Below are 14667 nucleotides of genomic sequence, written 5' to 3'. Positions count from 1 at the left end.
CGTTGTTGATAGGCGTTAAACCAAATAAACGGAACCAAATCAAAGTATTGTTTTGTTGCTGGACACAGATACTGAGATGAAGGGAAAGCTTGTTCATTTGGACTTTCCTAAGTCTCGCACCAAAATAAATCTTGTACTGTAAGATACCAACCATGTATCCTCTATACCATTGCAGATATCACTTTGAGTTAATAAATAAATAAAAGAACATAAATGTGTTAATCAAATTATTGTGAATTTATTGGTTTTATAAACTTTATCAATAGTCGCATGTGACAATATAGATTAATATAAAAATCAACAGTTTTTCAATTTTATAATATGTAAGACTTTTTGCATAGCACTTATTCATACGTGTACATGTAGTAAGCTATTTGATACATTGAAAAATATTATAGAAAATATAGTCAATAACAACATTTGTAAATCAATAAATATTGTAAGAAGTTAATTTTCCATTATAAAATATTCTATTACAATGTATATCCATATAACAGAAATCAGGTTTATGACACAATGTTTATTTGGGATTTATCTCACAAGCACTTGATTGGGTTTTTAGAGATCAAAATTGCTTTTATGATCCAAAATCAAGTTGAATGTTGCATGTACTACACACATGTATAACAAAACCACAGTTGACTAATTTCATACTGCCAATCCCTGATAATGTAATGATATCATGCCTAAAGGCTGGTTAAGTGTTATAGCTCTACATGTAAGACTCTAAATAACCCCCATTTTTTTATCAAAATCTGCTGTTGGATCCAGACTACAGTTTTTCAACTGTATTTCTGTTTCTTACAAAACACACTTAACATCATATCAAAGAACATGTATACAGTAATACAAAGTTTATGCAGCAACAACCATGCATGTTTATAAAGGAATGGAAAAGGTTGTCAACATTAATGTCTATGGAGGACTCATCATTATCACAAATATCAAAATAAATTCTCTAAATATATCAACAGTCAAACCTGTCTATATAGAGACCACCCAAGAGACAGAGGGAAAATGGTCTTTATAGCCAGGTGGTCTTTATACAGAGGTAGTCGCTAAGGCAAGTTATACTGTACATAAATAATCAACAAACAACAGGAATCACGTCCTAAGAGGGAGGGGGGGGGGGGGGCGGTGTTGATTATTTGTGTTAATTTATCTAACAAGTACGTATCACATGCATTGTTGTCTATCACACAAAATAATTGGGACAAACTATTTGAAGATGGACCAATGACTTCTGGTGATTAAATGACTGAAAATGTTACACATAACAATACATACATATAAAATCTTATTTTCCTGGATGGTTTTGTGGATAATACACTCTATCACTCACTATTTTACTCACAAACATAATCCAAGTTTTTTTAACTCTATTTGAAAGATTTTGATATAATTTCGCCAAATCGGTTGTAAAATAAGTAAGTTTGATTGTATCAAGAGAGACACCTGTAAATCTATACAATAGGAGTCGACTCTACAGCTATACTTTCTATAGCACATTCATCATTGCCCCTCTTAATTCTGAAGTATCCACTCTCGCCCCAGGTTGGACCCCAGCTATTTTTCACTATCCAGTATTTCTCGCCTGTCTCCTCGACTGACCCATACCCCACCAGCAGTACAGCGTGGTTGGTGATCTCGAATGGGTTAAAGCTGTTCTCCAGTTGTGTGTAGTGGTAGACGCCACTCTTGTAGTGCAGGAAGTCGTTGTACACCATAAACGAAACTGACATCGGGCCGTTCTTCACCAGCGCATTTATCATGGCGTACTCGTTACATCTGTAATGCAGAGGTTGTTAACTAATACAAATGCAGTTAAGTTAACTGGTAATAATTGGTGTTTAATCGTGTATATATATGGCTAATTAACACAAAAAATAAAATGAAATTTATTTTTTGCCTTTGGTGCATGCGCAATCAGTACTTCATTCCATATAGGATATAGTGCCATGAAATTTTTTCGGGAGGCAATTAATTGTTTTTCATAATTATTTTTAACTTGAAGTAAAATTAGAAGCTCAAACTTTTCAATGGTGGTAATGGTCTAAAGTAAGAAACTTTTGTTACTGAACAAAAATACTAATCGTCTGCTCCTGTTTTTGATAGTGAAAAAATACCATTTGTCAGTGGTAGAGCATCTTTAAAGATTCATAAAGAACGGTTCCAGTCTTATATTTTTCATTTATTGCTACAGACACAACAGAATATTACTTTGATGAACCTTTGACATAGAGATAATTCCTACTCACCCTCCGTAATATCCCCCTACATAGCTGTAATCGGTAGCATACATCCGTGTACAGGAGGTCTTTGTATGGCACACGGATGAGTCCTTTCCATTGTAAGGATTACAGGACTCGGGGACAATACCAAAGTCTTCTGCATACTTTCCAGCAATCAGGTAAGGGAACCCTCCTTCACAGCCTTATCAACAGACACAAACAGGAAAAGTAACATCAAATTTTGTATCAGCATACAAAATATAATCTACATACTACAAAGGGAACAGAAATTAGAAACAGTGTGTTGTTTATGATATAAGGAAACAACAGCATTTTGCTACAGTATAAAGTTATTATTTATGAAAAGATATCTCAGAAGTCGATAATGATGCAAATTAATATTGTTACGACACATTTATTTTTCACACTGGAAATTGTATGTTAAACATATTTGCTTATCATATTCACATATAATTCACATATAATTTTAAAATACCAATATATATGTCAGAACAACAATTTACAATCCTTTAAAATAACTATGATCAATAGAGTTAGGAAGGTGATAGACATCTAGACATCAATCCATACCTTGTGAGTACTCGCTACAGTCTACGATATCTTGTGGAGAGAAGACCGGCTGCTGTGTATTATTGGTGATAACACGTACACGGGCCTCGTGCATTCCCATCGAGGAAAAGGCATAACAACTGCCACACGATTCTGTAAACAAGTTCAATGTCACTTGAACAAACTCTCAATTAAATACAATATTTTTATCCAAGTATTGTACATTCCCATTAAGTTAACGCTAGCCAAAACATGATTGTATATAACTAAAATCATAGTCACTTGAAAAATACTTTTATCATAATTTTTTCTTCAATGAAACTAAAGCCCTAATTAATCAACATTTCAGAGTTTCAAAAATCAAGATGAATTAGAGTTATCTCCCCTCATAAATAATGGTTAATTGTAAATACATTTTAAGATCGCTAAAATTGTTTTGTTTACAAAGACATGTCCCCTTTTAAACAAATACCTTGATTCCTAATTGGAGAAACAAAGTCTTGTCCCATGTGATCCCTCCAATCAAATGACTCTGGATATCCAGTGGTGCTCTTTAAATCTTTATCTGTTGGCCGTGTAGCTCTTGGTTGCCTTTAATTTACATAGAATTAAAACCTTGGTTACAATTTTGTCAGTTCAAACATGGTCCAGACTTTTTTGGGGTAAAACCAAATATTAGGCATTACATTACAAATCATAGGTTTTACAGAAATTTTCATTTCTCATTGTACAAATACAAAAACTCTCCTTGGAATCTGTCTTTACTTACACAAATAACATATATAATAATTATGAATGCTTATTGTTACTGTTAGAGTTCATATTTCTTTAAATTATTCCATTTAGTCTTATGGTAATGGAACTTACTTGCAATTTTAGCATGGGCAATATCTATAAGTTCTCAAATAGATAAAGATTGCTCACACATCAGAATTTGTTCATAATTTGTTTATGAGGTATATGTACTTTGACTCTTACTCAGCAACACTTACCCATGAATTCTTGACTTTCTCCCACCTGCCATCCTAATGATTTCATCCATGGTCATTTTTTCAAAGTGTGGATAAGCACCGGCTTTCCATGAACTTTGTTTAGAATTGATGTTGTACAACATGTCATGGTCAGTGGTATAGTATTTTCCTCCCTCAACTCTGAAAAAGAACCATCTTGTGTTGGTAAATATAGAAAACTAACATGAACAGTGATAATGGTCGATGATGTCCATTTAACTTTTGTTCATATTAACGCAGACCTCAGATGGAACTGAAATAAGCGATCAAACACAAGTCTAAACTAGCTTTGTCTTTGGAAGAGCTAGCTAGCTAAGGGTTCTGTTTGTACTCATCAACCAACACGTAAATCAGGCTACATGTAGTAATGCCATCATCTTTGTGACCATGATATCGTCACCAATGTCTACGTACTGATGTTTTTGGAAGAGCTTATTAAGAGCTCTGTGTGTACTTATTAACTAACAATGTCACAGTGACGTACATGAGGCTATTGATATCATCATCCTTGTGACCATAATATTGTCACTGATGTCTACATAGAAATATCAACTGATCACTGTCAAAACAAATCAAATCATTCTTATAAAACAATATTAAACTGTTCAACTAATCAGTATTCTAATTTAACAGAGTTAACTCCCTTCATTTCACTCATTCTGTATCACGTGTCACGCATTGATTGCCTACATAACCTCAGGTATCTATATAATCCTTCAGGGTTTGGAATCTCTTTGTAAAATCATATAATGAGAACAACCTATATAGCTAGATGCACTTATATATAATTAACTGACGTTAAAAAGTTTCCTTTCCTTTTTTAATTGAACGTGCTATAAAAACATGAAACAAAAGCATTAAGAATTTAAGTTATTGAAGATACAGGACAGTGCATTGCACGTTTATGAATTATCTCCCCTTTCATAATCAACTCTTACCTTTAATAATCAGAGGTCTTTAAAATAGATTAATAGATCATCAAATCATTTTATTAATTAGACTGATAAATTAATAAAATTAATAGATAAATCATTAAAACTGAAAATTTGACCAATAATCACATCTTCATAACCATAGACACCAAGGTATCATGATTAAAGTTAGATTATGTAAACAAAACTGTGATTTGTTTTGACTTACTTTGGTGGAAGTATTGTATGGTATTTTGGCTTAAGTTGTTCCATCTTCTTTCCAGAATAACATGCCCAGTTTCTGTCAGACGTGTCATGTGACCAACCATTTAAAGTTTGATCACAGAAACTTGTCACATTTTTACCATCCTGTTTATACATTGAAAACGCAAAGTATTTCCTATTTCTTATCACCACCTCAAATCCCTGTGAAAACAATGAGAAAATATCAGTAAAAGGAATCATATCAGATGATGCATGTATAATATGACAGTTATAGTATTATTGAAAAGCACTATCAATCAGTATGATAACATTCTTTCACATCTTATCAAACTCAATTCAAAACACTTTAATTCATAGTGGCAAATGACAAACATTACCCCCTTTTTTAAATAAAAACATTAACTTTAACCCTTCGCATCTTTTTGTGATACAGATGAAACAAATCACGTTCATTCCAACAACAGCCCATATCAAAATATTACCCTTTGCTTTGAGTGACACTATCACTCTATCCTTATATGTAATTAATTGATAGTCTGTAAGAACTGTGGTGGACCAGTGGTTAAATGTCCTGACATATTACTACAAGCCTTTAGTTCGTGATTTTGAATCTCATATGGGCAGCTGGTACTGATTGCAGGTCGGTAGTTTTTCTCTTGGTAATCTACAGCTATATATCCCGAACATCTAAACTGATGCATCCATAAATGATTGCTAATTAAGATGTTAAAAACCCCCAAACCAAAGTAAAGATATAACAGTTCCCTCTGGAAGGGGCAATAATACTTATAGAATGCTAGTCTAGTCTGTTCAGATATCATTCCATTTTTAATAACTGAATAATAGCACATTTACCTGGTTATAAATTAATGTCCAAAACCCTTTGTTACCAAACTGATCAACAGCCTCATTTGGGTACAGCAAGGTTACAGTCAAAGTAGAAACTGTTTCTAAAAATAAAAAAAAAGAGAAAAAGATATATTTTTTTTTTACTCTTACCAGGTAGTTGGAATAATGGTTACACAATGATGCAATAAATGAAGGCAGTGTCATTACTAGGAAAAAATTACATTGTCATGATCATATGAGCATTTTACCTTCAATTCAAATCCTATAGCTGGGCCTTGAAAGTCTTGCTTAATTAAAAAGAATAACAGCAGGTTTTTACTGGATGCCCTGTTAATTTCCTTTTTAAGGCCAAAAAAAAAAAAAAAAAAAAATGTCTGTTTAGGGTTACCCAACCAACCCTATTGTTTTACCCCTGACCCTAATTTTTTCCACTATTCTAAAAAAAAAACATTAAAAATTAGGGATTTCTATCTCAGACTCCGGTTCTGGCAATGATTTTAGAGTGAAAGACACTAAAAAAAAATTCCTCCCTACCCACCAACCCTATCTTTTTCCCTTCAATGTAACCCTAAACAATCATTTTTTTTTTTTTACCTAATTAACTTATTTCAATTATAATCCTAGAATGCATATTTATCTATGGTATCTGCATTGGCCTCTTGCATTGGTTATCAAGAAGAAGTTTTTGAATTTGAATTATAATGCACATATATAACATGTATCTACTTCAGAAAAATCACAATATGCCAACTAAAATATGTTCTGTGTTCAAACTTATTGTTTTAAGAGTGTGACAATAAATTAAATCAAACTGCATGCATTTAATATCATCGAAAAAATCATTTACTCCTTATTTCCTTATACAAATTTGAAACACAAACAAATAAAATGGTTTTATTTGTAGATCTAATTCTATTTATATTTGAATTTTCTTCTATTCGTTTTTTTCTAAAATCTATAAGTCCAATAATATTTTTGTCACAATGTAGGCCTATAATCCATTGTTAAAATTTAAATCATTACTTATAGCATAGGGCCTACAACTTCTGATTTAACTTTGTATTGTAATTTTACAAAATAAATAAATAAATAAAAAGTACTCGATACAATACAGTAAATAAACGAAAAAAAATACGTTGCCAACATGTACTGTACTTGTACATGTACACTAGCTATTAATAGAGTGAACACCAATGGCATTGATTAGAGTGTGATATTGTTATTTATATATTATTGGTGTGACTTTTCTTTACTTTAGACCTACACAAAGTCAAATAAAACGGGAAAAAAACTAGGCATATTTTAACAACCTGGCATCACTGTGCAGTCCAACTTATTTGTGCTGTCAGCTTGTCCGATTTGAAACATCCAAGTTCCGCGTATATCATCATACGTGCAGTTGGCAGGTGTGTCTGCGTTTGCAGTCCCTAACCATATTGTGAAAAATAACAGAAACCACATAGACTCCATTGTTCTGGACGTAAGTGTTGCTTGTCAAGCCGGGAGGCGAGTCGATGTCATGTGCAAAGTTGTTGTCGACTGCTATGGTCGAAAACACATGATCGTCATTTTGCAAAATCATTTAGAATTAAAGCGGAACAGTTAAAAAACATTTTCGATTTATTTATCAATATCATAAAAGTAAACGTAACAATATCATAACTTTTAAAATGTAAACATATCTTGTGTGGATTTTGATATCTTATAAAACGTTAGAATCGTTTGATTAATAAAATATAACGTCTGGTTCGTTTGTTTGTGACTAATCCGATTTGTAATATTTATAAACCATGAACGATGATATCACATCATGTGATTATATGTCTGTCTGTATGTCCTCATAGAAAATAAGGAAGACGACAAAACAGAAATACACAAAGATGTTCGCGTTTTTCCACAGAATTCTAGACTGGTTTAAAAGCCTGTTCTGGAAAGAAGAGATGGAACTTACTTTGGTAGGGCTACAGTATTCCGGGAAAACGACATTTGTAAATGTTATAGCGGTGAGTATAGTCACAATTTTGTGTTTGACAGTTTACAGTCGTCTCTTGTTCCACCTCCTGACCATTCTATATCCCCCCTCCCCCGTCTCCTAACACCGTACACAACGTTTACCAAAGCAAATTAAATCTGACAGCATGAAAAGAATGGTGGCTTACAAATAGATATTGTATTTTATTTACACTAGTCTGGAATCTTTTTACATCTTTTTTAACCAAAGTTATGCCTTCTGTATCAGTGAATCACATGATGGTGTTAAAAGTCAAACACAGAACAATGTGGTCTAAACAGCACGGAGGTACCACAACCTCCCAAAACGAACACATTACACCACATACTGATATAGAGAGCACACAGACCTATAGGGAGACCGTTCTAACTTCTTAGCACACGAGTTTGACGTTCTGTCAATAATACATAGTAAGAAATATAAGAAAAATAAATACCCCTATATACTATATAAAAACACATATATAAGCTGTTCAATGTACTCACGCATCTGTTTGGCTGCTCGTTGTATGCGTCCTTTCAGGATTGTCATATGAAGACCGGTTGCAGTTTTAGCGAGTTTGCAATTATAATAACGGTTCACAGTCATAACTACTCTTTAAAATTAGGTTTTGAGACGACCCTTGTCGCTTAAATCATGACAGAGAGGCCCTCCAGGGGGCGTGATCCGTTATAGCCGTACTGATACGCTATAGCCGAATTTTCGGTAGGTTTTATTTTGCGTATTTCGTTTTGCATGATCAGTCCTATGAATTCTTTTTATTAACATCTGATAGACATTTAAATGTTCTTTATGAAAATATATGGTTTATGTTATGAAAAGTTTTGTGAACGAAAATTGCAGCGATTTTATGCAAAGTGATCCGCTACTGCCGTAACAACTGTAGTATATAAGGGTATTTTTTTTTATATATATATTACTTTATATTATTGACAGAACGTCAAACTTCTGTGTTCTAAGTGATCATACATTGTAGCTGTAAATGTGAGGGGTGAAATAATATGCCGGGCCCAAATAAAAAAAAAGTTGAGGATTTTGAAGTACCCTGAATCTACAGCTAGATGTTATATGGAGAAGATACACATTTCTGTACAGTAATTGTGATGTGGAGTACAAACCCTGACTAGGAATCAAACTTGAATCTTCAGCTTTATGATTGTGATTATAAACTGATAGTCACATTATAGTCTCAACAGTGCACATAGTATATATATTTATACATAAGCTTTTGTCTTGTGTTCTATATGAAACGATTTGCCATCTAATCATAAATTAATGATTTCTATTTCAGTCTGGCCAGTTTAGTGAAGATATGATTCCAACTGTTGGCTTTAACATGAGGAAGATTACCAAAGGCAACGTCACAATTAAGGTAATTATGAAGTTGTCAGGTATAACAGATTTTTTTATCCGGTGTGAACTATTTAATTGAACTTTAAGTTGTAGATGCTCAATCGCTGACAATTAGTATTTTTTTTTTCACTATCAAAAACAGGAGCAGAGGATTTAGTATTTTTCTTCAGTTACAAAAGTTACTTACTTTAAACCATTACTATATATATATATATATATATAGCTACCATTGAAAAGTTTTGAGCTTCTCATTTTACTTGAAGTTAAAAATATCAAAAATAAATAATTGCATCCCAAAAATTCCGTGGCATTAAATCCTATTTGGAATGAAGTACTGATTGTGCATGCACCAAAGGCAAAATGATTTATTTTTTATATTATGTTTTGTGTTAATTAGACATACAGTTGTATATACACCATTAAACACAAATTATTATTCAAATGATGAATATCATTTATGCTCTGTCAGCGGTGGAGCATCTTTAAATGATGCTATTAAATAAATTTTATGTACATATGAAGTATTATATGAAGTACAAATTTGTACTTTGATCATTCAGTTGTTCAAATCTGCCAAATCTGTTATTATGAAAACACTATATGCTGCCCCATCATGATTGCCTTGCTTTCTTTTTTTTCTGTAAATGCCACAAGCTAATGGTGATATATGATAGCTCATGTATCAGTGTCAGCTTTATATTGTTGTCATTTGTTTCGATCATTGAGAGAATTGAATTTTAAAAAAATGCTGCAACAATGACAAGTTTATTTGTTCATCTGAAAAATTACCTGAAAAATTTTATATGTGAAATAATTCATGGTAATGTACTAATGATAAGAAATTAATTATTTCCCTATTTGGGCTGAAGCTCTACCTTGTTTTTTTTTTTTTTTTCACATATGCACACAGCTTTGGGATATTGGTGGCCAGCCTCGTTTTAGAACAATGTGGGAAAGATACTGTAGAGGAGTAAATGCTATTGTGTGAGTATACAGCGAGTTCTTTACTGTATCCACTGATAATGGAATATAATGTTTAAAGCATAACTGCCAGTTTAGAGCTTTAGCTATAGTAATCTTGATATAATGCGTACATGAGAGGCGACAGGCCGTCCTTACATAACCATGCATTGGCTCAGGCTGTTAATTATTTAGTACATTGATAATAGTATATAATCATATTTGACAAAGGGAGGTAACTGTTTCACAGTTCCATTATTTAAAAAAACAGAGATAATGATTAGCGAGGAGCTATTCATTTTGTATAGCTGCAATGCAAGCTGAAGGAATTACAAATGTATATAAAAACCACCAGTTAATACAAATGCCATTTTCGAAATTCCTTCCAGCACTGTATGTAATGCATTCAAATTTCAAATAAAATGTTTTTGGTAAACATGTATACCACTATATATATTGTAGGAGATATTTTGTAATTAATTTTAATGGGATTTAATTGCATTAAGTTTTTGTATTTTTTAAAAATACATGTACAAAGAATATTTGATAATGAATATAATGTACACTATATTACAAATAAGGGGAGGTAACTTTTCATTAGACCTCATTTATCTCAACAGATGTGTAACCCTGGTGAATACTAGCTGCAATATACTGCTCGGCTAGAGAGACCTTCTCTTTAGCTCGATCAGTTGAGTGTCAGACTAGTAACCCAGAGGTCCTGAATTCAAATCCTGGCAGAGATAGTGAATAAATTTACCGTGCGCTCTGTTACAGATACATGGTAGATGCAGCTGACCAAGACAAGATTGAGCCCTCTAGGAATGAACTACATCACCTGCTAGACAAACCTCAGCTTCAGGGCATTCCTGTGCTAGTCCTGGGTAACAAAAGAGACCTCTCTGGTGCCCTTGATGAAAAGGAGCTTATAGAAAGGATGTAAGCACAAAAGTTACAAAGCATTTACATATAATTATTATTTTTAAATTACCACTATAATACCATTTCCATCACATCATGGCCAATAATTAATCTTCCATATGAGATTTTATTTCTTGATTATTTATGTACACATAAATTTATTTTCAGGAACTTGTCTGCAATTCAAGACAGGGAGATCTGTTGTTATTCAATATCCTGTAAAGAAAAAGAAAATATTGGTATGTATATTTCTTCAGATTAATGGATTGAATGTTAACCAATATGAATGTTGATATAATATAGTTGATGGTTCTATTGATGTTAACTCATCTGTTTTATTATGAAACAAAAACTATCTCCTTTTTTTTTCTCTTTGCAGATATAACATTACAGTGGTTAATTCAGCATTCTAAGTCAGGACGATAAGAACTGTATTGTGTGCCAAAGACTTGAAGGAATTTTGTAAGAAAGACAGATGAAGATTTAAGTGGCGTTTTATTGGTATTGACGTCAATAGCAATGCAACTGTGAAGTTCCAGAAAGATATATGAGGAGGATTGCTCGGAATTTTAGGGCATAGTAGTAGATTGGTCAGTGAATGCCTGTGGATTTTGAAGCAATATAACTAATTTATTTATTTTAACTAAATGAAAATAAAGCGAAAGTTCAGTAATATGTTCATGTATATAATAATACATGTATTTGTATGATAGATTAAATACTTATCTAGGGTACCTTTTCCAATAATATTCAAATTTGAAAAATAACCAATAATTTTTTTAACAATACTTTGATACAAGTTATTTTATGTTTTGGCTATTTTTAACAATTAGAAATAAAAAGATCTAGAATATTTAAAGAAAATAATAAAGGCCAGTACTGAAAGGGAAAAAGAAAAAAGGTTAATTTTCTTTATCAAAATACACAGTTATTTACTGTTAGAATTTGACTATGTCGATGACCGGTGTAAGGTGTGTGTGTGATGGACTGAGAGAATGATGTAGAACATTTCTAGGAGGTTTTTCTTGATTTATCATTCCACCAACACGTTGATGTGTTTAAATTTATGTATGTATATTTAATAGAACGGATGAATGACGAAAAAAAAATTCATGTAAGGATGGATTTCAATTTGTGTGAATCAATCAAAGTGGATTTAGCTTTGAAAAAAAATGTAATTTTGCTAAATATAAAAAGGACTTAAGTGTGTGATAGATGTTGTGATCTCTGCTGTTTGCATCTCATTAAATGTGAATGATTGATATGTCTTCATTCTCCCAAACAATATTTAACAAGATGGTTGTATCTCAACAAAAATGTGAAATAGTCATGATTTTTCTGAATTAAGTCGTCAGAAGAACTTGAGACTTAAGTAATTTAGAATGTTGTTTAAGGGGTTGACAGGGAGATGATATTTATGTGTATGTAGAATTACCTCCCCTTATAGTGCAATATGAGTTCTATATCTATTTCTTTGATGCCATACTAATTCTTAAATGATGTAAGGTTCATGTTTCTATAAATTATTGGAAAAAACAATATAAAACACACAATTCATCAATTATTTTATACTTTTAAAACTTGCCGTGGGTTATAATATAATTTGATGTATTAAAGAAGTAACTTTTCAAAGCTGATGAAGGAAATAACTTAAAGATGGAAATATGTGTATGTGGTTTATTATAAGATATGCAACACAATTTGATTTTGTGGTACAGATATGATAGGATAGTATGGGGTGTGATTTGTGGCTAATAATAATGGGCATTGGGAAAGTGCTGTATAGGTATAAAGTATAGTATCCTCAATATAGTCATGACAGTACTACTGGTATGTCAAATCATTACAAGACACTAAGATAGTATACTATGTTCTCAAACCAAACTAGGTGATTATAGATTATATATTGTTAGTGTCACTAAAAGTGTCACACCTAAAACTTTTGTTGCTTTAACATTCATCGTGACAAAGTCATGATTCGTGTCAAAGATATATTTATAAAATTCTGCTTAAAGCTGCGATATGCCAATATGTCAATTACATATTTAATGGTTACAGGTTTATGTAAGATGGTATTTTCTGTTTGTATGTTGACACTGTCCGATGCTGTATGTTAAAGTTGTTTTGTTATGACACTTCTGCTACTCTCACCTTCATGAGGCCAAACAATTAAAACTGTTTCCTGTGTCAGCTGTATGAAAATGGGATATGAAAAGAATTTTTTCTTGCATTTTTCCTTAGTAATTTGAAACTCATTTTTTGTGTTTATCATACATTAAACATAATATGTTGTTTGACCATGGCTATGATGTGGATTATATTTCATACATTTCTAGGGTGAGAGAATATTTATCATGACATAAAATTTATTTTCATTCATTTGTAAGTAAGGCGTGTTTAGATATTTATGTGATAATGTATCTTGATTTATATATATCTGATTACACTTCAGTTTTCCCAAATATAATTATTATGAATTAAAAATACAATGTTCTTGTTCATATGAGCTATTTTGGGTGACCTGATTATAATGTCATTTTGCATTATGTGTTCAAAACTTCTTTTCTATTATGTTGGTCAAGTAAAAAGCAAGCTTGTTTTCCTTCTACACAATTCAAACCTTGTAATAATGCAAACATATCCAACTTACATATACCTATGGTATATACACTGTGTATATATATTTACACACATTGTAACATGAACATCCATTTTAATATTCTTGAAATCATGTTTGAGATTTAGACAAAACTTTTATCAGTAATTTTTAATAACGCTTTAAGTATTTAATTGCAGGTTTAATTGATATAGGCCTACTATAAAATATCTGTTTAAGATTAATTCTAATGCAGATGTACTATCTTTGAATCCTAGATTTAATCATGTTTTTGGCTTGTTACTATCACTGGTGCTTCTACTGTAGTTTGCTGTTGGGCTATTTTTATGTTTACAAGGTATAAACAGTATTACAGAGCCAAGATGGGATTTCATTCTCTGTGCACACACTGATGGTTGTAACAAACAAATGTGTATTACTGCCGCTAGTGTGTGCACAGTGCTTATTAATATTCCAGGGATTCATTAGAATTAATACTTCTATTCAACTGACGTGGAACTTATTTAGTATCATAATGAAAAAAGAAAGATGAATTTTGTGATAAATTAATCCATAAGATGAAAAGGTCAGAATAATTCAAGAAATATTGTCAATTGTAAGTCAGAATTTTTTTTTATAGATTTATGACAGACTTGTTCTATTCATTCCTTGTGATGTTTGAAGGATAAGGCTCCGCATTCTTTACTTACTGATGTCAGCTATGCATACAGTGCTACGTTAGATAGTAATATATTACTTGTATTACGCTATATAAGTATAGGGTACATGTCTTATACTAAATACAACAGTGAAGAAATAATTTATTTAATGAGAAAATAAATATGATTTTTGTCTATGCTTTAGTGTTAATACTCACTGTTGTCATTATGTGAATTTATATTGTGTACATAGTACTACATATATATATATATTTGTCTTGTGCATTCAACAGTTATCAGCAGATCAAAATACAAGATATAACAAAAATAACTGTGTTTATTTTATGTACACTTTTGATAAATTAGAGTTC

General features: G+C 31.8%; 2 protein-coding genes across 2 annotated transcripts; one reads left to right on the top strand and one right to left on the bottom strand.

Moving 5' to 3' along the window:
* Window positions 1–214: 214 nt before the first annotated feature.
* LOC138336327 (dipeptidyl peptidase 1-like) lies at window positions 215–7360 on the bottom strand. The gene is made up of 8 exons (XM_069285769.1): window positions 7107–7360; window positions 5803–5897; window positions 4952–5148; window positions 3794–3952; window positions 3274–3392; window positions 2823–2954; window positions 2259–2433; window positions 215–1788 (listed from the first exon to the last, which is right to left on the bottom strand). The coding sequence occupies exons 1-8, from the start codon at window positions 7264–7266 to the stop codon at window positions 1464–1466; spliced, it is 1362 nt and encodes a 453-aa protein (XP_069141870.1). The 5' UTR covers window positions 7267–7360; the 3' UTR covers window positions 215–1463.
* Window positions 7361–7597: 237 nt separating this feature from the next.
* LOC138336326 (ADP-ribosylation factor-like protein 8A) lies at window positions 7598–14627 on the top strand. Its single transcript, XM_069285768.1, has 6 exons — window positions 7598–7799; window positions 9099–9179; window positions 10071–10144; window positions 10898–11059; window positions 11210–11280; window positions 11421–14627. The coding sequence occupies exons 1-6, from the start codon at window positions 7677–7679 to the stop codon at window positions 11465–11467; spliced, it is 558 nt and encodes a 185-aa protein (XP_069141869.1). The 5' UTR covers window positions 7598–7676; the 3' UTR covers window positions 11468–14627.
* Window positions 14628–14667: the final 40 nt, after the last annotated feature.

The sequence above is a fragment of the Argopecten irradians genome, chromosome 12, assembly GCF_041381155.1.
Source record: "Argopecten irradians isolate NY chromosome 12, Ai_NY, whole genome shotgun sequence".
Taxonomy (NCBI): domain Eukaryota; kingdom Metazoa; phylum Mollusca; class Bivalvia; order Pectinida; family Pectinidae; genus Argopecten; species Argopecten irradians.
The sequence above is the reverse complement of the archived record's forward strand: the minus strand, read 5'-3'. Positions and strand labels throughout refer to the sequence as shown.

Excerpts from the sequence above, each read along its gene's own strand:
- LOC138336327 (XM_069285769.1), bottom strand. The coding sequence starts at position 7,266 with ATGGAGTCTATGTGGTTTCTGTTATTTTTCACAATATGGTTAGGGACT. Across the intron at positions 5,149-5,802 it reads GGACATTAATTTATAACCAG|GGATTTGAGGTGGTGATAAG; the intron begins GTAAATGTGCTA and ends TTGTTTTCACAG. Across the intron at positions 1,789-2,258 it reads GTAGGGGGATATTACGGAGG|ATGTAACGAGTACGCCATGA; the intron begins GTGAGTAGGAAT and ends TCTGCATTACAG.
- LOC138336326 (XM_069285768.1), top strand. The coding sequence starts at position 7,677 with ATGTTCGCGTTTTTCCACAGAATTCTAGACTGGTTTAAAAGCCTGTTC. Across the intron at positions 7,800-9,098 it reads CATTTGTAAATGTTATAGCG|TCTGGCCAGTTTAGTGAAGA; the intron begins GTGAGTATAGTC and ends TTTCTATTTCAG. Across the intron at positions 9,180-10,070 it reads AAGGCAACGTCACAATTAAG|CTTTGGGATATTGGTGGCCA; the intron begins GTAATTATGAAG and ends ATATGCACACAG.